General features: G+C 41.1%; 1 protein-coding gene across 1 annotated transcript in view; it reads right to left on the reverse strand.

Annotated features, from left to right (window-relative positions):
• Positions 1-24335, reverse strand: part of cacna1g (calcium channel, voltage-dependent, T type, alpha 1G subunit) — a 265597-nt gene that overhangs the window by 23679 nt on the left and 217583 nt on the right. The window contains exons 23-27 of the mRNA XM_062443135.1: positions 19298-19424; positions 17664-17789; positions 17444-17533; positions 17140-17332; positions 15409-15459 (exon numbers count right to left, since the gene is read on the reverse strand). Of these exons, the coding sequence (XP_062299119.1) occupies positions 15409-15459; positions 17140-17332; positions 17444-17533; positions 17664-17789; positions 19298-19424 (587 nt within the window). The remainder of the gene's footprint in view (positions 1-15408; positions 15460-17139; positions 17333-17443; positions 17534-17663; positions 17790-19297; positions 19425-24335) is intronic.

Here is a 24335-nt window from a genome sequence, read left to right on the forward strand (position 1 = left end):
TCATAGATCAGGGAATAAGACAGGAGAGCTGAATAAGCAATCCGTTAACAGAATAAATATACCTATCCATCCATGATGTTAAATATATATCTGGGATTCCAATCTATCTCTTGATGTAAACCCTATCAGGCACACAGTCAGGCAGTGGTATGTTCACTTTCAACAGCTATAGCATCGATTTTCCACCCAGTGGTCAATGATGGTATTTTAGTTTTTCATTGGTGGCAGACAGTTAATCACCAGTAATAGCTGCCTGGCAGAACCTGTTAATACTATTTTCTTGAAAAACACTGCAATGCAATCCCTGTATGGTAAAAGGACCAATATGACCTTTCTTAAATTTAAACATAGAAAGAAGTACTGTAAATTATTGAAATACAAAGGCAACTATTTCAACAATATTAATGTACATTTACACAGTATCAATTACTGTCGTACACACCAATCTGCTGCTCCGAGAGTCTTATTTTTATATATAAATGATTAATCAGCTCAACAACATTGTCCATTTTTATGTTAAGCTGATGTGAATAGCATTCAACACTCCCTGCAATTGTTTCAAATTAAAAATCAAGCCAATGCACTTCAGCGCACTGGTATGATTACAACAATTCATCAAAGGCACTTCGCTAAAACTTGGTGAAATAAAGAGGATTCTTCCAGTTAGTCAGCGTAGTGTTGCTTAGTGAGTTGTTTTTTCACATGTGTTCCTTTGTTTCTTAAGTTTCTAGTTGGCTGGTGAGGTAGTGACAGCACACTCCATCAAATGATGGTAAAAATCTATCAGGAAATGAAGGAATGACGCCACCTGAGTTGCCGGAAGGTTTTTAATATAAAACCTGTGCAGGAAGTGTTAATTAAGTGTTGGTTTTGACTTGATCAATAGTAAACAAAAGAACAAGAATACTGAAGTGAGAACACTGTTGGAAAGAGAAGCTCAAAACAGCAGAGTGGTGAGTATAACATGACTTGAACTGATGGATATGTGTTGTACATTATGTAAATGTACATTATGAATTTATCATTTTAAACATGGAAAACAATATTTGAGTTTTTATTAGCAGCATCAACAAGTTAAGCCCCAATTTAAACACCTTTAAAGAGGGGAAGGCCTGTTCTAATGAAAGACCTGGTTCAAATAAAGTCCTGGTTCTCTCTGCTGTTAAAATAAGTAATGGGCTGTGATACAGTATTGCAAGTTGAAGAGTTGTTGAAGTTTGGCAGAGGTCTGCACTCTGCTGTGTGCCTTCAAGTTAATTTTTTTATATTCGTGTTCAGGGTCATCTTTGCTGAGAGCTAATTTTAAACCTGCTGGTAATTATTGATATTGACAACAGGGTGGATGAACCTGAATATTGGTGGTGCCGGCTAAACCGCAGGGCAGCCAGTGTTGGAGTCTGACTGCTTCTGAACTCCTTTGGAAATGTGCGTGCCACGAAGTGAAAATAACATGGCTTCTGGTGTGCTTAGTCTGGCTTTTCAAATAAATACACTAAAATGGGATGACATATTCATTTACCTGCTTGGATTGTCTGCACCTCAGTATCTTGAATTCTGTCTGCAGTATGCAGCAACACTTTCTCATCTTGTCAGCTGCTTTTTATAAATGAAGCTTTACTTTCCGACATTTCACCATGTGGCCCTGCGAGTAGACAGTGATGAAGCAGCTTTATAGCATCTTGGGTAAGTCTTTGAATCAGGGCAGTTAGCTGTAGCTCTTGTGGGATACAATAGCCTTGGTTCATTCACTGGGAGTGACTATTTACGAGATCCTCCATCATCTTTGGATTTTTTACTCTGTTCTATTTACTGTCTGCAGGTGCAGGAAAACACACTCAAATATACATTCCTTAGTGTCCCCCGTCTATCCTTCGTCATTCATCTAAAATACTGCAAAAATGCAGGTGTTTAAAACAGTAAACACTAGTCTCATTGTTCTCATAGTATGTTATATCTGCAGTACTACTCCTATACAGTCACATTCATTTATATACAGAGCCAAAAATACATAGATTAATAGGAGACTGACTCGCTTTCTCCTTAAAAAAGTAATTTGAGGACGTTTCTAAGTGTTGCCCTTCATTTTATGGATGAGGCAGAGACGGCAAGGGTGAAAAAGAGACATGGGGATAAGACTGCTGCTTTGAGTCGAAATGATAACCTTTTTTTCTTTTTTGGGGGGAAGAGGGGTTGAGCTTGAGTAAGGTGGCAGTGGACCGTAAAGGTACTGGGTGTAGGAACGAACAAGAATGAGTCATTTGTCTGCCTCCACTCTCCTTTTTCCACCCATTTTCTCTCTCTCATCCTTCACTGATCTGGCAGGTGTAGCTTCTTCTCCCAGCCTTTACCGATCATTTTGAAAGGGGTACGAGGATGGGTGCAGAGGGGTCATGACCTACAAACCTCTCCATGCAGGTCATGGTGCCTTCTCTCTGCATCTCCATCCTCGTGCATGCATTTGACAAGATAATCCTCAACCGTGATTCTTTGTACAATTACCAGACCGTCCAGGATAACCTCATGGGGATTTAGATCTCATTATGTTTCTTATATCTAGAGTTTATAATGAAGGTAACATTTTTTGTTGTTTATGAACAAAATGGAATAAATTGAGTCTTGTTATTCTTAGCGACCCAACAGAAACAAGCAAGCCTGTTAATGTTGGGATGCGCAAAAACAAATCTTTATTGTGATGCTTTTATGTTTACGGAATGACTTCACTGACTCGAAGGAGATCTAAAACCCCTACTGACAATCTGCCTGGGGTCCCACAAACGTTAAGAAAGAAACACATTGTTAAAAAAAGCAGATGTAATATATTCCCTGTCCAAAAACAACCCCAAGAGCCCTTCTTCCTCTTTTCGCCTTCTGCCGCACTCACCTTCCCTTCAAAGGCACCCACCATCACCTCACCTGTAGAGATAAGGATGCTGAGGGCTGAGGATTTGGCCTGGGAGTTGCTTTTGGACGCGGCCACGCTCAAAAACATAATCCATACATTTCCGAGGCGGTCTTTGTTGGGAAATACAGACACGAGTGCGGTTCCTTGGTTGTGGGACCGATGATCAAGAACACCACAGTACAGCACTAGGGGTTTTACTGTGACTGTGTGTGGGTGAGCGCAGGTTGGGTTGGACTGGATATGTAGAGTATGGGTCTGGAACACGATGGACTTAAGGGTGTCCAGAATGTGGTGATCATGTGAGGGTGTCTAGACTAGGTTGTGACGTGGAAAGGATGTTCTGCCGGCTACTCCGATGAAAAGGAGGCCTGACCATGAAGCTCGAAATAACACGAGACACTGCTATGACTTTGATTCATTGGTGCGATGACTGCTGCTTTCCTGGGTCTTCTCTGAATGTGTTTGAAGGCTCTATGGGTGAGGTAGTTTTATCAGGGATTCACGGATGATGGTGGGGTAAAATGGATGAGATGTAAAGACTGATAAGAGACTTAAAGGTTGGCCCCTTGATGATTAAACAGAATGGCTGTGAAAGAAAGATCAGGGCATGGGCCGTAAAAGCAGCTACAGTGCACCTTAAAGGTGAAAGATCCGAATGGAAATGAGTAGAATGTTGAAATGAAACATCAATATATGTTCACACATCTGAGGTAATAGTTTGGAAGGATGCGGCAGCTGCTTTTATGCCCCTGTCCTTCATGGTGAATGGCTCAGTAGTAAACCTTGAGACTCAGTGTCTGCCAGGAAAAATGTGTCAGCCTTCAATGTCAAGGACTGGATGTCCAATTTTGAAATCCAGCACACACCGAGTCTAAAAAAAACAAACAATCGTCAACACAAACAGTTACTGTAAAACAATCCTCCAAAAAAAACAAAAAAAGAGAGATTCAACTGGAATTCCCGAATGCTCTGCTGTCTTGCTTACATATCAAAGACAGAGTAAGAGACACAGATAAAGGAAGAAAAAAGGGACAAAAATTATGAGAAAGAACATAAATGAATCAAACTGTGGAATAACAGAGGAGCAGCAGAGCAAATTGAGGAGTCCAGAAGAAAAAGAGGCAAAGAAATAAGAAAACATGACATCTTTCATAATGACTGGGCATGATAACGCACACACATACGCACAAGCACACTCAACACACACGCATACACACACGCAAACAAACATTATACTGGTTCACATGGTAGACTGACACACCTCTTTCTGAGTCATACTTGAGCAGGATGGACCAATTGAAATGGTGGATTGAATGGTGAAGGCAAGCGATTTGACGGCGTGAGTGGAGGACGGAGTAACAGCGATAAGACTGATGACAAGGTACAGACCGATGGGAAAGCTTTTGTCACAGTATAATGACATATAGTTTAACCCTTTCTCCCTTTGTTGAATTCACGTTTAAATCCAGAGCCACAACATTTACTCTAACACAGTCCTTACCGACTACACACAAGAGAGAAAAAGTCATTGACAGAGAGTTGCTTTTACGGTCTAGAAGAATCTGATCTCTGAACCCATTCACCACACAGCTAGAAACAATGCAGGAAATTAGTAAAGAGGCTAAAACAATTCTTGTCGTCAAATGTAATATTTCTAGACTGTCACTATAGTTGGGTATACATCTTAAGATTAGTGAATCTCCCCAAAAATCATGTTAATGGACACATAGAGCCAGAATAAGCAGCTACGTGTGAGTTGAGAGCACTTAACATATCACAGTGGTTAAATGGACTGCACTTATGTAGCAATTTTCTAGCCTTAATGACTAGAGGTCAACCAATAGTATATTTTTAAAGGCTGATATAGCAACAATAGTTTGAAATCAAGAAAAGACTTATAGCTGATTAAAGGAGTAGTTCACTGATTTAGCACTGCACTCCTACAATATTATCAGATTCACGATGTGCAGATATTAAAAAGGGACCAAAGTCTTTAGTCTCAAGCAGAGGTCTAGTTACCTCACTTCTTTCTGACTCCGCCCCCCCGCCCCCCAGATTTTCTTCATTTTCAAACACGCAGTCTTCACCGACTCAAGTGACATCATTTGATGCAATTGATCAGATTTGACACAGTTCCCCCTGGAGGCACAAAAGGAAAATACAACTTTTTTTTCCCACATATGCAGTATTACTACCCAACTGCTGAAGTATTTGTCTACCTGATCCCTATTTTCCTTATCTTTTTGTGTCTACTGTAAGTGACCAATGGGAGCAGTGCTTTTTGAAACTAGTCTGGTATTGAGTTAGGCCGCAAAGTAATCCAATGGAACATTAGTGTCACATCAATGTACAACTACTAAAAGTGTTTGTTTTTGCTACTAACAGACAGATGTTTGTTATTATAGTGTCTGACATAATTATGGAAAGGACCATACACGGAAATAAGGCGTTTTTGTTACGTTCCGCTTGAGTCTGGTTCTGAAATTTTGCAAGAGTTCATAAGTTGTCAAAAACGAGACAAATCAAATGAAATCAGAATCGCTAAACGAGCCAGATAGATTTGATGTGCTAATTTTCTATCAGCGATTGGCCCACACTGGAACAGACCTGGTCCAACTTTGTCTGATCAGTTGTGACGCCTGAATCCTTACTTTAATCAGCCCAACGATGGTAATGTGTGTCATGTCCTGCCTGATTTCAAACACAAGAGCTCATCGGCTCATCTGCTACTTTGGCATTTGTTTAGTACTCATCCTCACATTAGTACACTCAAGCAGATGGTTCAGACACAGTTTTTGGTTTTGGACTGTACATAGAGGAGTCCCCTGCTTAAAAAAAAATAAAGAAAAATTCATGGTCTACCTCATTTCTGTTTCAACACAGCATTCAGTGCGGTACTGGGCAGCATTCCAGTATAGGACTGCAACTCTGCTCTGTGCTGCTTTCTTCTTGACATCTCTGTAGATAAAATATTCATAGTGAAAGTTTCCAACATGAAACATTCATAGCGAGTGTTGTTGGGGCAGTTTCTCCTCCCACTAACTGCTTACAGCTTTTCAGTCAAAATAACTAATTACTGTACGTTCCTTCCCAGCAGTTAAAGCAATTATTAATGTTACAACCTTACCTTCTGTGGAAATTAACTTTATTACTCATAATATTACTTTAGATTTTCGTTCTTGGGCATACCAACAACCGATCCGTCTCTGTATTGTCACCTTTTCGGAGCATACCCCTCATTAGTCCTTCATGCCACCAGATTTATGAATGACCTAATACATTTAAAGTTTCCAGGAGGCAAATGAGGTTCATTAGCTCATTAACTGGATGAAGTAACATTAATACATCATGTGGTTTGACTATGACTCCAATATTCCGCTTGAAGATACAGATGTCAGTTTGTGGGTGGTAAGTAGAGTACGGAACATCAGGAAACAGTTGACGGACATGGCACACCCCCAAGCAGTTGCAGTAACATGGCTTCCAGTAGCTGCTAACCCCTAAAAGTAATGAAAGATTCAGTGCATTTAACACTTCACTTAACACTGCTACCTACACCTTGTGGCATCAAAGTTTTACACCCCTGAGCTGCATCTCTGAGGCTTCTTGCCAAGTTGTGTCATCGTCTGACTCTTTACCTCTCCGTTACCCTCCCTTCTTCTACTTCTCCCACTTACTCTCTCTCCCTCTCTTATTCACCCTCTCCCTGAAGGACTGGCGTTATTAATTACATATCTACAACAGAGGAATAGAAGAAAGAAAAAGGGGCGATGTGAAACTTCCGTTAGATTCATCTCTGTTAGCTCTGACCCAGATACAGCTCGGGATTGGCACTGGCTGGCTTGTGTGTGTCTTTGTGTGTGTGTGTGTGTGTGTGTGTGTGTGTGTGTGTGTGTGTGTGTGTGTGTGTGTTTGTGTGTGAGCTAATAGATGAAGAACAGCTATTCATGGAATGTCATACTGCTTTGCATATACCCACACTTATGTTTTTGGATGCCTGTATGTGTGTGTGTGTGTGTGTGTGTGTGTGTGTGTGTGTGTGTGTGTGTGTGTGTGTGTGTGTGTGTGTGTGCGTGCGTGTGTGTGTGCTTGGCACTAGGGTAAACGATGTGTGAGGAGACGATCCTATTATCCTCCTCTTGCTGTTGACTGCTGGCCGTGTACTGACAACAAAGATTAACACCACAACATAGGAAACGACTTTGTTTACCCACCTCAAGGTGATGAGGATTTATGAATCTACATGGAGAATACAACAGTCACATTGTCCAAATCAGCTGCTGACACCATTATCTGCACAGCTGTAAGCCCACTTTTGCAAAAACACACACAAGAAACATTATAAAGAAACAAAACTTTAAAGTCCTATTATAGTTTTTTTTTACTTACTTTAAAACTAACTGACCTTAGATATAGGGAATTGCATTTTATGACAGCTTAGCATATGATTTACATATATTGTGGTGGACTTAAAAGGGTTCAAAAGGTTTGAAATCTCAATGTAAATCTGATCTGCATTTGGGGTTATTAAAGTTTCAAAAAGCTATTTTTTCCATCGTGAAGTCTTCAAGAACTAAATGTAGGATTGGAGATTTATAATTAGATGTAATTTGAGCAGATGTTTCCATGCAGTGACTCAAAAAGTCTGTAACTCAGTTAATTCTGCACTTAATTTATCACCTATTACACATTGGTCAATGTACATATCCATGACTTGCATTAAGGAAGTAAATGCACTAGCAAAGATGTACCCATTAGATGAGTATTATACATAAAGTATGATTCCATCCTGCATGCTTCTTCTAAATATATGGTACAATATGCTTGTTAGTGCAATTTAAAAAAAGCAAGTAGCAGATAATGCTATTTGAACAGCAGTCAACTAGATATAAATGGCACCATGTTGAGTCTTAAAGGGAAATTTGGATATTTTTCAACCTGGACCCTATTTTCCCATCATTTTGTATCTAAGTGACTAATGGGGACTATCATTTTTGTCCACTCTTCCAGTATCGAGCGAGAGAGATGCAGAAATGGGCTGCGAAATGGGATGCAATGTTATCCGGCAGGGCAATAGCACTCTGTCAATGTATATCCACTAAAAGTTCTCCACTTTAACAATGCTATTGGCCCTAGTATTCTCTTAACTTGACGACTGGAGGCAGCCAAAATAATATAAATGGAGAAGAATTTACTCTGAAAAAAACAACACATTTAGGGTTGAAGGTCAATTAGAGGGATGCATTTAAAATTATAGAGCTGTGGTTTAATGGCAGGCAGTTCAATATTGGAGCTGCTTTCTTAATAAATAGATTTTGTTCCAGATGCTCTGCAGTTCCATCTCTTACCAGAAGGCAAGTGATGGTAAGAGGGAAAGTAACTACACTTGCTACTCATTATGTATTGTATGAGCGTAACACTGAATGAAACAAAATCTGTTTCTTTTTTGATGATGTTGGTAACATGATACACAGTCCTACCAATGGTTTCACATTATTGCATTGATCAATACATAGTAGCGGTAACATGCTAAAAAAATAGTAATATGGACCTCTAAGACAACATACTTTTACATTTATATGAACTGCAGATGCACAATATTGGATTTTTTGCCAATATATAAAATGCTGGTATTTTCCAACCCATTTTGGCCAATTGCTGATGCTGATACATGCACGTATTTTTTTTTACCTGGCTGAGGAGACTATTAAGTATGTAATCATAGATGTATCCTGAGTATGATCAAGAAAGACAATATATAAAGGGAGAACTTAGGAAGACTGGAGTTCAGGAGCTCAGCTTTAAAACTTTAATGAACCTGCCGGATGGCTCAAGCAGTGGAGTTTTGTTTGAGTTTATTAGACAGAGAGGATTAACGGGTAGGATTTTAATATGTGGTCCACACACAAGAGCAGAAGGTGGCAGTAATGCACTTAATAAGCTGGTTGCCAACCACTGTTATAAACCAAAAAGAAGAAGTTTTTTTTTTAAACAGAATGGTTCATCCTGTCAGCTGAGGTGTTTCCTATCTAGGCAGCCCAACACAGCAGCTCCTCCACGGACTGTTTCACCCTGACAGTCCCAGTGAATCCTCTGCAGGCTCCACTTCACTCAGCAGCCTGACAGTCTGCCCACTTTAACCTGAACAACAAAACCAGGGCTTGGTGCTCCAGTTGGATCGACACGGAGAGCCGGGGCTAACTGGGAGACTAGCAGAACCAGCCAGAGCACTGAGCTCTGGTTTGTTATTCAGGGAATAAGTGGTGGGAATAAGTGGTGAGTCTGTAGGGTAGCTGAGTGAAGTAGAGCTTGAGGAGGAAGCACCAGGACCGTCAGAGTGAAACAGTCCATGGAGTTAAGCACAGTTGGACAGCAGACGAGAATGTGTTGAACCGGCCTGTCATATGAGCAGACATGTTGATTTTGGGCCAATGCCGATATTGACTGGTACCAATGATGTGGTGTTATTAGTCTACCTCCCTGAAATGACGGTCTCTTAGATTCTTGCCAAACAAGTTTCACCACCAGGTAAATCTCTCAGTATATATAGTATAGAGAGTTTTTACATCTGGTGTTGGGTTTGACATTCCTGTGCGGGATGAGTAGATAACTTCAAGTTATCTCTCAGAATAACTTAATCGTGCGGCACTTCTCGACTTTCCAAACGTTATCGGATTGAATGGATCACATGCCGATAGTGAAACAAGCAGTTTCGCGGGGGTTTAGTGACACTCGTAACAATTTATCCACCGTTTTAAAGCTGCAACAGAGTGGGCTACATGAGGGCCTATGACATAAGCACGTGTTGACAATGTTTTTGTAATTACTCCCATTGCCAGACGGGGGACACATAAGTTCAAAAGTTCACTGCAGGTTTAAGGGTCGCGGTCCTGAAAATCATGACTCGACATCTGTCAAAAACGCATGAAAAACAGCGTGACAGACATACAGCAAGGTAGAAGGTTGACTAGTATTTTGTCTTGAGTTGTACTCGTATTTCTTGGTAAGATGACTTTTTGGGGTGAGATGTGATGAGAGACTGTTATGATAGAGCCAATTCATGTGGGGGCTGACCCAGCCAGAGCTGCTTGGGCTACAGTGTTGATCTGTTCAGCCTGTTTGGGAAGTCGAGGGCCATCTGTTAACATGGCAGAGACACAAATCTCTCAGTCTGACTTAACAAGAGGAATACTAGCATGGCACACACACACACAAATACACACATACAGTATGTATACACACAAGCACACTAGGAAAACACAAACAAATACCCAAAAAGAGATATATATCTGCACTCAAAGGTTTACTTAAATCACTCTCTTTTTCTTTTCATCCTTATTCTGTATTCATGCTTACTTGTAGTCACACACACTTCAGTTATCCTTATAGTATGCCCTATGACTCAAATTCAGCAATATATATTTAGAATAAACCTAAACCCTCTGTTAAAGACAGCCAACAACAACTTTTGCTTTCCGTAAAGGGTCTTTTATATGTTTCAAACACTTTTCTTCAAAGGGTTATATAGAGGTGTTTACTGCCACTGCACACAGCACCCAACAGCCTATAGACTAGTTCAGAAACACTCAGAGCATCATTACCCTGATACAAGCTGCTGTCTGCCAAATATCCAACATGTTGTTTCCCTGATCGCTCACTGACTGTGGAATATGGAGGAAATAATAAGAGATTATTCACAAGTTGCACCAAACATCATGCGCAGTGTACTGTAGCTTCTCCTTATGCGTCTGTCACAACCAGCTTACACCGACTGCAGAATGCATGACTCAACGCAAATCAGCTCAAACAGAGAGATGCTTCACACTGACCCGCAGGGGAACCGAATATTCTGTGTGTATGTGTGTGTTCATTTGTGAGTGTGTGTGTTGGAGAGATTTATTTATTTTATTTTTTATGTGATTTCTACCACTTCCCTTCAACCTCTCCTTACACATTTTTGTCTTCAGTTCCTATTTAGAAATGTGTGTGTGCTTATGTGTGTGAAAGAGATTCAGAGCTGTATTTCTTTGCTTGTCTTGTGGATTTTTCTGAGCTAAATTCCAAGTCTGATGCTAGTGTTTCAGGTCTCAAAGATAACATTTAAAGTGTCATTTGACCTTTTTTTCATAACTCAAGTTAAAAGTAATTATTTGTATGTTAAATTAGTGGTGTGATGATACTGATGGAATTGTCGGTCTGGTATACCACTTTGGTCCAGACTAAAATTTCAGACTAAAATTTCTGGATTGATTGCTGTTCACTTTGTACAAACATTCATGGCTCCAAGAGGATGAGGACTGGCAAAGACCTGGTGATCTCCTGACCTTTGCTCTGAGGTTGACTTAATGAAATATCTCAACAACTATTTGATAGACTGTCATGAAATTTGATGCAGACCTTCATATTCCCTGAGGATGAATTGTAAAAACTTTGGTGAGCCCTTCAATCATCTATTAGATGAAATTTCAATGTCAAAACTGACATTCCCATCAGCCTCAGCTGTACTTTGTGTTCAATGCTAATTAGCAAATGTCAGCAGGCTAACATGCTAAAGTAAGATGGTGAAATGGTAAACATTACACCTGCTAAACATTAGTATGTTAGCACTGACACTGCGAGCATGTTAGAATGCTCACATTAGCGCTGTGCCCCAAGCAAAGCTCTTCCTAAGTACTTCCTCATGGAGCTGCTAGCACTAGCATGACTGCAGACTCAAAGTCTTGTTACATCGTGTAGATCAAGTTGTTTTAAAGGTCTGGAATCGTGGGGGGAAAAAAAGAACTTTGGGATGTATTAGGGTGATGATGGGGGGCCTCCTGTGCTGTAAAAGTACTCAATTCTTTCTCCTCTGTCTTTTTAAAGTTATTACAAGGAACTTTCATCTTGTGTTGATTCTAGTTCTAGAAGACAAATGTCCTCCCCTTGTCTTTGTGATGTCTGTACTCTCTCATACTATAATGCTACATGTAATGTAGACATAGGCTCTTCCAGTCAGTAAATCGTTAACTATACAGAAATAACTCATCTTCTCGCTGATGGTCTCAATCTCTTATGTGGATCATACTGTATAGGGGCAAAAAGTTCCTCGTAGTAACTTTTCAGCATTAAGGTGGAACTCATTGCTACGTCACACAAGAAAGTAAAATAAAATTTGTTAGGGTGGCACCACCCAGTGCTACGCTGAGTACGTATATAACTTCTGTAATTAATGAGACATGGGAAGTGTTGCTGATTGTTCAGCAACTAAAAAGTCTTTACAGGCTTCCAGAAGATTGATATTTATGTCAGGAATAGCTGAAATCCATTTTTGGAGACAATATTCCCTCCGTTATTGGTAACATATGTGTTCATTTTATAGCTGATTTATGCTTAACGAGACTTCCAAAACAGCCTCCTGGAGGACAGAGTGGAATCTAAACTGTAAGGAAAGATGGATGTAGAGAAATCTAAACAACTTTTAGTGAATAATATATCACATATGTTCAAAATAGTATTTATAAGAATAAGTCAGAAAAGTGCCATTACACCAGATCTTTATGTACTTTTTTGTACTGTATATACCTAATAATATTCAGTTTGTGTGACAGTGCTGTCTTATTTATTTTACTGTATTGCTCCAGGACTTTGTGAGGTTCAAACTTTCTTTTAAGTCTCAATTCCAGTCACTCCTCTACTAATTTTTAGGCCTCCAGTCTAAGTCTTGAGTCCACAGCTCATGTGTCATAACAGTGTTTCTAATCTATGCAAGTCTATAGTTACATAGTTACAATTTACAACTTTCTAATGAATGTGGATTGATTTGTGTGCTTGTGTAATTCCTCCCCTTATCCCCTCCTCCCCCATGTATTTCTTCTCCTCCTCCCTCCGTCCTCAGTTGAGATCTTAATGCGCCTCCTCCATCATCTCCTCTCCTCTTTTTGTTCCTCTCCTCCTCCTGGCCTCCACAAATGTCTGTTCCAGAGCAGTGCAAGCTGAAGATAACAGTTCACATGCTCAGGCACAAACCCACTGTGCCAAACGTGCATGCCCGACAACACACACACATACACACTAACATCTTATTCTCTGAATACCACCCTAACACAAATACACCATAACACAGTGTGCACGTTCTAGTTTATGTGTGTGTGTGTGTGTGTGTGTGTGTGTGTGTGTGTGTGTGTGTGTGTGTGTGTGTGTGTGTGTGTGTGTGTGTGTGTGTGTGTATGTGTGTGTGTGTTTTGTGTTGCTGGCAGCTCTGTAATTACCTTTGGGTGGAAAATCTCAAAACCGTGTCCTCAGGCGAAATGCCACATAGGATCAAGACAGGGGTGCAGGGTCCTGCCCCCTTCTCAGACTCTCATCCAGACTGAGAAGAGAGGGGATTTGGGGATGGGAGCTGCTCCTGCATATTTTACGACCTGTTCTGCAACCATCTGTTCCCTGACACACTCTCATAAGCACACACTCACACAATCCAGCACGTTTATCTTCCAGGCATGTGGCCCTATTTAACAAATATTGCACCTGATATGTGACATGGTAACAAGCAAACACACACAAACTTTCGTAATGCAGTTAGTTAAGGGGTCGCAGTCACTGAACACACCTCTCTGCCAGCTGCCACACTCCATAACAAGATGTTAAACAGATGCCATGGAAACAAGTTACCGCAATTGAACCATGTGTGCCAGCAGACCAGTCAGAGTGGTCAACCAGCCCTGAGAAGACTTTTACGCTCAACAACCTGCTGCGGTCTCACTTAATAACAACTTGTACTGCTCTGACCTTTGTGCTCAGTACTTTGTTGAAAATCAAGCCATGAAGTCCAGATACATTTATGCATTTTGGCAAGAGCCTTAATTCTATTTTAGATCATGATTTAATAATGGCATCCCGCTGATGCAAGATATATCGTTTTCCACGAGAGAAACTATTTAAACCGTCGATGAGGAGATTGCAGCTCGAGAAAGTAGTTATATGCCAACAGAGCTTGTTGCTGTTTAATTTACTATGACCGCATTTACATATTTTGGCGCTGGATGCCTTAAATTAAGCTTTTAAGTCAAGTATAAACTCAATGGGTAAAATGAGAAATGTTCTTGATTGGATTTGTGTTTTCCAACGCCCTTCGGTGGCGGCCGGTGACCTTTCTCAGAGGATGTTAGCAACAGAAAAGAACTGTTTATCCGAGATGACACCACTTGTACAACATGATCAAACTCTTTGTTCTCTCTGGTTATGATCTATAGTCACAGCAATGAGCTGAAATTACAAGGTATTCAGAGAGAAACTGATCAAGTCAGTCAAATTTAAAGCATAACTCTGGATTTCTTTTACATTTTTGCCTTGTTTTCATAGTTTTGGTCATCATTTCTACTGTTGATAACAACATTGAACTCAACAAGTTGATTGCTGAAATCTGAGTATGTGGTAACATTGCTTAAAACACAGGCAAAGAACATACCGTCAGATGATCAGACAGGTTTTATAAAAACCTCCAGGGTACCAAACTAATTGAGCTGAATTGTCTTCGAAATGATGTGGTTTACCTAATCTGGTTTAACTGCTGGCTTATTCGTAGTCATACTAACGGCGTGGCTCTAGGTATGGTAAACAATCTCCTGGTCAGTCCTCCACCTTGGTCCAAATTGAAATATTCGGGCTATTGGGTGGATTACCATAAAACTTTGTAGAGACCTACATGGTCCCCCGAAGATAAACCCTAATGACTTTGGTTATCGTTGACTTTTACATTTGTGGTTTTGAGTGAAATATCTCAATAGCTCTTGAATGGATTGCCATGAAATTTGGTACAGCCATTCATGTCCCCCTGAGGATGAACTCCAATAACTTTAGTGATCACTTGAACTTTCTTTTTGCACCATTATCAGGTCAAAACTTTGATATGTCCAATTCTTAAATACCTGAAACAACTTACTGACATTTCCATCATCCTCAGCTATACTTTGTAGTTAGAAACATGCTACAGTAAATAAACCAAAAACACCTGTCACCATGCTCCCAGATCTCAGGAATTATTTTGGTGAGTACAGTATTATTCTAACATAGAAAGGATGGCAATGAAAATATGTGGTTGGCTTTGGTTTAAAAAGGCAAAGATGTTCTGAAATCATTTACCTCAAAGCAATTCAACATCTGTTGTCCCCTCAGTATACTTTCCCTGTCTTACCACATCTATGTCTTAATTTCCCTACCAATCTATCTAGACTAGTCTTCTTCTTCTGTGGTGGTGGTGGTGGTGCAGCAGTGGTGCTGTGGACAGTGGATGGATCGCGGACGGTGTGGAAGAGCTGTGAGAGACAAAGCCACGACAGAGAAAACAGGTAACAGCATGTCCAGCGGACTGAAGGCTGATGGGAGAGAGGCAGGGGGGCGGGGACGCTGGATGGGGCCCTACCTCCCGTGATCATTGAACTTAGAACCTTAGCCACCATGGTGGGTGGTCGTGGTCGGTGGCGGTGGGGGGTTTAAGGGACACACAGAACATGCTGGAAACTCTGTACCTTTCAATGTGCCTTCAGAGAGGGCCCAACTCACCCCCGGAACCATTAAATCTAGAGGAATGAGACCGTGTTAGTCAGGCAGAAGCAGAAGACAGCAAAGAAGGAAGATGGGTGAGAGTGAGAATCAGAAGAGAGTCAAAGAGAGAGAAAGAGGGAAAGAGGGATGGAGTAAGGCCAGAAGGAAGCGATGAAAGATTAAGCTGGTTTGTGTTCCTATGTTTTGTCTTTCCAGTGATTCTGAGTCCAGTTCATAGGATTAACACTTCCGCTGTTTTGTTTTATAATAATCAGAAAGTTGTTCTCCAACCAGAACAGACATTTACAACCATCTGACACCAGTAAGCTCTTTCTACTGCTTTTGTATATCGCTGATAATCCAACATCTATCCGTTCTCTCATCCTAAACAGCTTGGTACGAGTGTGTGAAAATGATTTCCTGGCACAAAAAAAAACAAGCCAGAAAAAAAGGAGATACAAAAATGTAGAAAAAGGAAAAAGCAAAAACAGGAACTTAAATATGAAAGGGCTTGTGTACTATCAAAAAAAGGGGGCATCTTGTAATATAAAGTGTACATATGTTCGGCTGAGAGAATGTGTACGGATATGGGCAAGTTTCTTGAATGGTCAGATACCTCGGTAGACGCCTCCTGAAAAAAGGAAGATCAATTTCCATCTGTATTTCTCAAGAGCTGGACAGATACAGGTCAAATAAAATGATCAGAAGGAAATCAAAAGGTTTTCTTTTTTGGTTTTGAGAAACCAGTGTTGTCCACTGCTCCTTGTAGAAATGTAAAAATAAACAAGTGCCTTCAAAATAACTAATGTACTGTTAGATAGGCACTAAGGTCTAATGCTAGCAGATGCTAGAGCTCATGTTTTTGGGAGTAGGAGGCAGTGGAAAGAATTATAAAAAAACAACAAAAGCAGTTTGTCACCAACTCCTATACAGCCGGAGGGGAGGGGGAACAAGCAGGGAATTAGCTCTAACTCCTACAAATCTCACCTGAAATGATCTCAGATCTCAGATAGGGGAGAACTCAGGGGGAAACTCTTCCTCCTTTTCTTCCAGATTTGGGTCTATCCCTGCCCCTGCGGCTGTACTAAACCACATGCAGAAGAGGGGAAGGGAGGGGGGTCATCTCGTTTTTTTTTCTTTCGATCAGGGCGGTTAAATAATCAACAACTCCCCCTCCCTCTAGCTCTGTATACCCGCCACCATGCAAGCCCCATCTGTCAGCACTCACTGGGCATGCTCCAAAGGGGCCATCCCAAGCACGGCGTCTACGGTAGACCAGGCAAGGTAAGGGAGGAGGGGGGAAAGGGAGGCGGGGTTGAGAGGTACTCGCACCAGTGGTCAGCTGTCCTCGATCTGCAAACCGACCGATTATGAAAGCTTTTCTCGACGTCCAGCTTGATAAATTTGATGCTGGAGTTGAAGAAAAGCCTCCACAGTCCATAGCAGAGTCTGCAGAGCTAGAGCAGGTGACCACCAGACTGAAACCAAATCTAGCCGGAGGACGAAGAAGGGAGGATGGTCGAGGGGTGGGGTGGGGTGGGGGATGGTTCTACCGCAGAGTAGCAACTATTTTTGTTACTAGATCACTAATTGCGTTCTTCCGGATTCGGCCAAACCAAATCAAAAAAAGCAAAAAATAAAAGGCTCAGGCTCAAATCAAGCAGGACTCAGAAAGATGTGGAAAGACTACCGACCAGCTAGCTCCTTCTCCTTACTCCGTCTCTTTTTCTCCATGCGTTTCAATCTCTTCTCCTCCCTGCGTTTGGCTTCCTCGGCCTCCTGGCTGCGCCGGCACTTGTGGAAGTTCTCGACCACCACGCCCACGAACATGTTGAGCACGAAGAATGCCACGATCAGCAGGAAGGAGATGAAGTAGAGCAGCATCCACGGGTTGTAGTTCATTACAGGCTGAAACGAACACAAGATACAAGGTTTTCAGATAGCCTCTGCCACCGACATGTGATCTGGATATATTTAACATTGGTATGCATGAGTGTGTATAAGGGTGTACATAATTACCTGTTGGTCAACTCCTACAGCATCTAGTCCATCATACATAATATCCACCCAGCCGTCTTTTGATGCCAGAACAAACAGAGACATCAAAGCCTGACGGAGAGAGAAAGACGACAGGTTGAAACATGAATGCAACCACTGATAACCAGGCTTGCAAAAACTTCAATGAAACGTGTGTCTATGTATCTACTGTTCCGAAATAATGGCAATTCTGACGTCTCACCTGTCCCAGGTTGTCAAAGTTGTACTTGTGTCGGACCCATCTGTAGTTTAACTGCAAACAGTCTGACTTGTTGGTGATATTCCTTACATCTTCTCCTTGACAAACAAAGAACTTCCCCTTAAACAGCTGAGGAGACAAAACACAAACGCCTGTATTTTACACGGAACCGCAACAGAACACAGATTTTTGGAATAAGGTTATGTTTTCCTTCAAGTCTACATATTAGGGTTGGGTATCGGTACTCGATACATTTAAGGTATCAACCGAAATAAATCAATACCAAGTATCGAAACGTCTCCCGTCAAACGATACCTGCCATCGATCCTTTTTGCACCCAGAGCTAAAAAATGTGACTATTTGTATGGACTTGCTCACAGCCAATCAACGCAAGCGTTCTTCCATTGAATGCGACTTGTGATTGGCCCACTGGCACAGCAGCTACAACCAGTCTGTGGTGGTGAAGTCGCAGTGAATTTCAGTTGGTGTGCTTAGCAGTACAGTAGCCAAGATGCCACCTAAACGTGTGTCTATACTATATACTATACTTGGATTGGTACCGGTACCAGCCCTACAGCATACATTTATAATAACCTACTTATTAACACATCATCATTATCAGTCCTAATAAACCTTCTACAGGAGCAGTAGTCTAATAAACTAGCATTAGAAATACTATTACACTGTTAATTTATATAAATAGTAATATAAAGATGTAAATAGCTTGCACTAAAAGAGCTGTAACCTTGGAACATACACACCTAATTTAGTCTGACTGCTGAAGCCTAATATTATCTTTGGCTGAGCTTGAGAGTATATTTTTAGAATGCATATTGTATAAGACATTGTCCCTTTTCACCACAGCTGTTTTTTTTTTTTTTAAATATGAAAGACAGTACAATAAGTAGAGAGAAATGCATCTTTTCCCCAGAGTATTGTGAGACCACCCTGGGTTTAGTTTATACAAAGTTAAAGTTCAGGCAATAGTTGGAATTATTCATGAACTATAGAATAAAATACAGCAAAGCCTGCTTGGTGTAAAATACGTAGGCCACTGTATGACCACACTCGTATAGCCAACATTTTTAACGCTGGAGGTTAAAGAAGGTGCTGTGAATTCTGTAGAAGCTTCCAAGTGACAGCTTCCAATCATCGCTGCATGGTGTCATCGCGGCCGTTAACCCTTCACGACGCTCCCTCATTCGGACAGATGGTTTATAGACATAAACATGCTGATGGTAGACAGACAGCCGCCCAAGCAGCACCAAGGGCACTGAGCTCGTTGCTATAGATTAGTCCTTGGGCCATTAGCCATGAAAATCTCCTATGCGACCGGATAAGCATACATAAGTGTCTCTGCCAATGAGTTACATTGTGAAGGGTACATGGAAACTAAGATTGTGTGATGTATGTACCAGCAAGAAATGAGAGGAGAAAGTGAAGAATCGTGGGCGTATTTCTCACATGTCGAACTGTTGCAGCTCGCAGGGTGGAGGATAATGTTTCTATGTCACGGCTGTCTAGACAGTGGTCTTACTTCCTTTTTTTTTCCTTTTCTCATTATTTCTGTCTGTTTCACTCCACTCGCTTATTTCCTCATTTCCTAACTCTCTCCTCGTGCTCCTCCCCGCTCTCACCTGCACTCCCAGGATGCCGAAGATGATGAAGAAGGCGCAGCAGATGACCACGATGTTGCCGATGGGCTTCAACGAGGACATCAGGGTCTCCACCACCAGCTTCAGCCCTGGGGCTCTGCTGATCACACTGGAACACAGCATATAATGGGATATTAGTGCGCTGCATCCGTGTGTGTGTGTGTGTGTGTGTGTGTGTGTGTGTGTTTGTCTGAGTGTGTTTGTGCCTACGTAGGTCACTTACAGTACAGCTCATACAGTACCAGATGGAGCAGGGATGCCTGCGGCGTTCCAACCCCCGAACCTCCTCACACCCCCTGCTCACCCTCAGGCCCTCACCCTGTCTGCACACACACACACACTCATTTACACACACACACACATCTTAATTTCCCTTGTTTACCACCATCGGAAACCTTTTTTTTTCACACTCGCACACACTTTCAGAACTTTTCAAACCTAGAAAACACTTGTTGGCTCAGACAAAATTAACGCTTCTTTCATTCCCTCCCGCTCTTCTTTAAAAAAAATGTAAAATCTTTCTCCCTCCTCTTTCCGTTTCCTTTCATTTTTGCAGTCAAGGAAACAGACACATCTAATTAAGCCAATGGACTGATGAGGATGTTTAATTAGCGCCAGCATGGCACCCGGCACTGCACTGTGCTGCAGCTGAGCTTCTCTGACATGCTGGAACACAAACATACGCACACTACATAAAACCTGCTTCTACACATTGAAAATGCACACACATACACACACACACACACACACACACAAACACACAAACACACACACACACACACACACACACACACACACACACACACACACACACACACACACACACACACACAAACTTAACTCAATACGTGATAGACACGATGATACACGACAAGGCCTAAACGAAAAGAAAAACAAAGCAACACGTTCAAAGAGCATGTCGAGGTGACAATCCACTCTGCCTTTTAGTCTATCAGTCTTTGTTTTCGTTGTATGTTTTTTCCCCTGGGTGGACGATTGAGTGAAGGAAGAGTCAATAGTCCATTAAGAGAGGACATGAGATAATAAGGAGCCAGGGTTGCCACTGATCAATAGACCTGATCAGAGTATAACAAGCCTATGGATGCACCTCAGTTTGCACCTCTTGATATTCTTATTGGAAAAAAAAAACACACACACACACACCCACAAAAAAACAAAAAACATGTTGGGATGCAGTACTGCTGCTGACCTATAGAGGGTAGTAGTGTTCAAGAGCTGCATCTGCACAGGTCTGCATTTGGGATTGATGCAGTTCTGCTGGTATATGAGCATGTTTGTATTGCTAAAAGCAAGGGAAGCAAGCACCTTTTTAAGAATGAATTCATATTTGTATACATTCTGTCTTCATGTAATACATTAGGAGTTGTGAGGTTGTCTCTTCCTTTGATGTAAATATCTGATTAATGGTTAATATTGTTGATTAGCTGGACTTTTGATTATTATAGGATGGTATAATGTGCCCAGAGACTACCACACATGTCATCCTGAACTAATGAGGTGATGACATTCTTTTCTTTCCTTTACTTTTCTTTTACAATCCTGTCTAAATGTGTGTTGTTTTATATGTCTTTGTTTTTATATCTCTTTCTAGTGTGTTTTTTTCCCTGTGTGCTTTGAACATATATTGCTACTCTCTTGCATGCTCTCTTTTTTCTTTCATCTTTTTTGTTGTATTGTATTTGTGTATAATATTGTGGGTTTATATAACTGTATTAGTTTTTTCTGTGTTAACCCCTTACAAACTGCTCATATTCTGGCATTTCAAAATATCCCCTCATATCCCGATACATAATAGAGCATAGAGAGTGTAAAAAGCATTAACAATCACACTATATATTGGTCTAACGTTACATAACACAGAAAAACACATGTCAATTTCAATTAATTACGTATTAAATGCGAAAAAACAGTTTTTGAATGTTGTTTTTTGAATGAATATGGGTCAAACACTCAACAAAAATGTGTATCAGCTGCACCAAAATGTTTTTAAGGAGTGGAAATATATATATATATTTTTTAATATTCTGGGTCACATGAAGAACAGTCATCAAATTTCTGGCTTAAAGGAAAGTTTTTAAGATGTCTTCTCTCAAATGTAAAACTGGGTGAAATTAGACCCTGAGCAGCATGTAAAATCAGGGTTAAATCAGGACTCAAGGATGAGTAGCTGTTGCCCAGCACGATGGCTAATGGGGATCCAACTAAACTAAACTAGACTAGACTAAACTGTGAACTAGAAATGGAAAATATTGCATGGATCAGTTAGAAATATGCAATTAAAGCTTGTTGAATCAATATTATTCTTTTCTATCAACAATTTAGAAAGTTAAAACTGAAAAAAAAACTGCTCAAGTGGAGAATAAGAAGCAAGATGCTATGAGAAAGCGAGAAATTAAGTGCAACTTGTTGGGTGAGTCAATGAGTTTGAGTCCATTAGGGACAAAATCACATCCTATGCAGCCTCTCTCCATCTCAGTCCTTCAGATGGTACATTCACTGCCAAAAAAATAAAGATGTTTCCACACTTTTCTGCTTTGCATATGAAAAAAAACCCCCTCAAGCCATCCTCTTCAGCTCTTTACATCATGTTCTCCATTTGAGCTCCATTTTGACAAATACGCTGAATTGAAAAGGCTTATTAAGGAAGGAGAGACAAGCCTCTTATTATGAGTCAATACGCTCTGATGATGATGCGGTACGTGAAGGACACACACACTGCGACGGGCGATGTCTATTTGCATATGACACAAAAAACGAGGAAAGAGAAGCTGGACGGATGGCGGGAGCCTGAGGGAAGGGAAAAGTTAGCGCTCGCTTCTTCTAATCTACCTCTCTGCATAATTTCAGAGACGGGGTGTCCTTGTTTTGTGCGCCTTACAAAGGACCCTGGGAAGAGACTGCCGCCATCATGTGTAGCGTAAAACACCTGCACACACACACTCTCCTCCTCCTCCTCCTCCTCCTCAGCCGCCGGTGTCTTCCTCACAGCAGAGGAGAGGGAACAACAAGTAGGGCAATAAGTGGCAGGCGTGCTCCCACAGTGCAAACACTGGGTGTAATTAAGCGGCGCGGATAGATAGAAATAAGGAATAGAGGGAGGAGAGGAGGGCTGGTGAGTTTGCAAGGATATAGAGGGAATAAAAAATGAGGCAGCTGCTATTTTCTCTCTTTTTTCTTTTTTTGTTGTTGTTTCTAAACTTTTTTTCCCCCACTTCAACCTTGCTGGTTATATTTCTCTCTGCTCTTTTTATCTACAACCCACACCTGTCCTTCCTTTTCAGCAAACTTCACAGCTCCTGCATCTCTAAATGAGAGAAATACGATGAATTCAGATGTCACACAAACATGTAAATATCTTGAAAAGTGGTGATTATGCGGCAAGTTAATTGGCCGCAGTCAACACCGTCAGATATGAGGCGTGATGGGCTCAAAATGCACAAGCGAGACATCAACTACCCAACGGAAGCCTCGGGGTAATTACATCATCACCATCATGTGACTTATGAGCTTAAAGGCTGAGCCAGCAGGGGTCAATAGTAACAAACCTCACCCCACAAACGCCACACAGCAGCTTACATCAGTCAGCCTGGGATGAAGCCCGGGAGTGTGGCTGGTTTAATTAATGGATACACATAGGTGGGAGGGGGTTGGGGTGGGGTTTTCTAGGTTGCAGCCCAGTTGTCGATGCGGTGTAGGTGGTGTCGGGTGACATAAAAGTGCCATACGGTGACATGGGTACTAACTTCTGGGGCCTTCCCTGAGGCTGGCTCTCAGCTCAGGATGTGGGCTTGATGAATGACTGCAGAGGCGTGTGTATGTATGTGTGTGTTTGTTTGTTTGTGTGTGTGTGTATGTATGTGCCCTGTTAAACAAAGCCGATTAATCATTTTGTCACAAACACACATACACATACGCCCTCCTCTCTTGTGTAGCGTAATGCCGTCATTAATATCTTAAATATGAAACAATCAGCACCTGCATTTGCAAATACTATATCTTCTGCTTGCTGTGATTACACACACACACACACACACGCTCGAAACACTTCAAACTCTTCACCTCATCACGCTGCATAAACTACAACAGACATTTTATCCGCTGTAGTTCAAAACTTGGTCGCCCTAAGTGACAAGCCGCCACGTGTGCATGGAAATAAGCGCTGATTGATTATTATGCCGGAGTCAGCGTTGGCAGCTCCGGTACAGCATGTGTGTGTGTGTGTGTGTGTGTGTGTGAACCCGGTGTGCACTGGCTGCCAGAGGGGAGAACACAGACAAGCTCATATTTAATTCAAACACCTAGTGAGCGTGAGTCTGCCACAATCGAACAGGGGTGACAACAAGCTGATATTGAAAGTAACACTTTATTCATGACAAAGCTGCGTCTGCCTTGAAGTGTTTGGAGGGAAAACACAAAGTTTTTTTTTTTAACTTTATAGATGCAAAAGTTTTGCTCCAGAAACAGCTAAAAAGTAGGGTTTTTTTTACATCCTGACTTGTGTAACTACACTACACTAATTTTTACTTAATTATATACGTTTTTAATAAAACAGCTAAACAAACAGGCTTGTATATTTAGCCATCCTGGTGTCTTCCTGTCGACTGTACAACTTTTGTCCTCTCGGGTCAAAATTGACCCTCTCTGGTTTAACTGTTTATAAAGCATAAGGTGTAAGTTATCACCCAATTTTGTGTTACACCTTTTTAGCCAACTTCATTCTAACTTATTACCATAGGGTTTACACATTTTTCTTTTGGAAATTATGCTCACTAGGCCTCATTTAAATTAAATTATACCTCTTTTTTGAGTTAACACCTATTGTCCTCCCGGGTCAAAATTGACCCGATGACAACAGAAAGATTACGTTTAAGTTACAGTAATGGGTTATCTTAATGATGTAGAAGTGATGGTTTACTGAAACTGAAGCACTTTAATAGACAGGAAAGCACAAATACATTTAGAGACAATTTCAAAATGAAGACAGTATGAATTTAAAAGT

This window comes from Scomber scombrus, chromosome 21, assembly GCF_963691925.1.
Source record: "Scomber scombrus chromosome 21, fScoSco1.1, whole genome shotgun sequence".
Classification (NCBI taxonomy): Eukaryota; Metazoa; Chordata; class Actinopteri; order Scombriformes; family Scombridae; genus Scomber; species Scomber scombrus.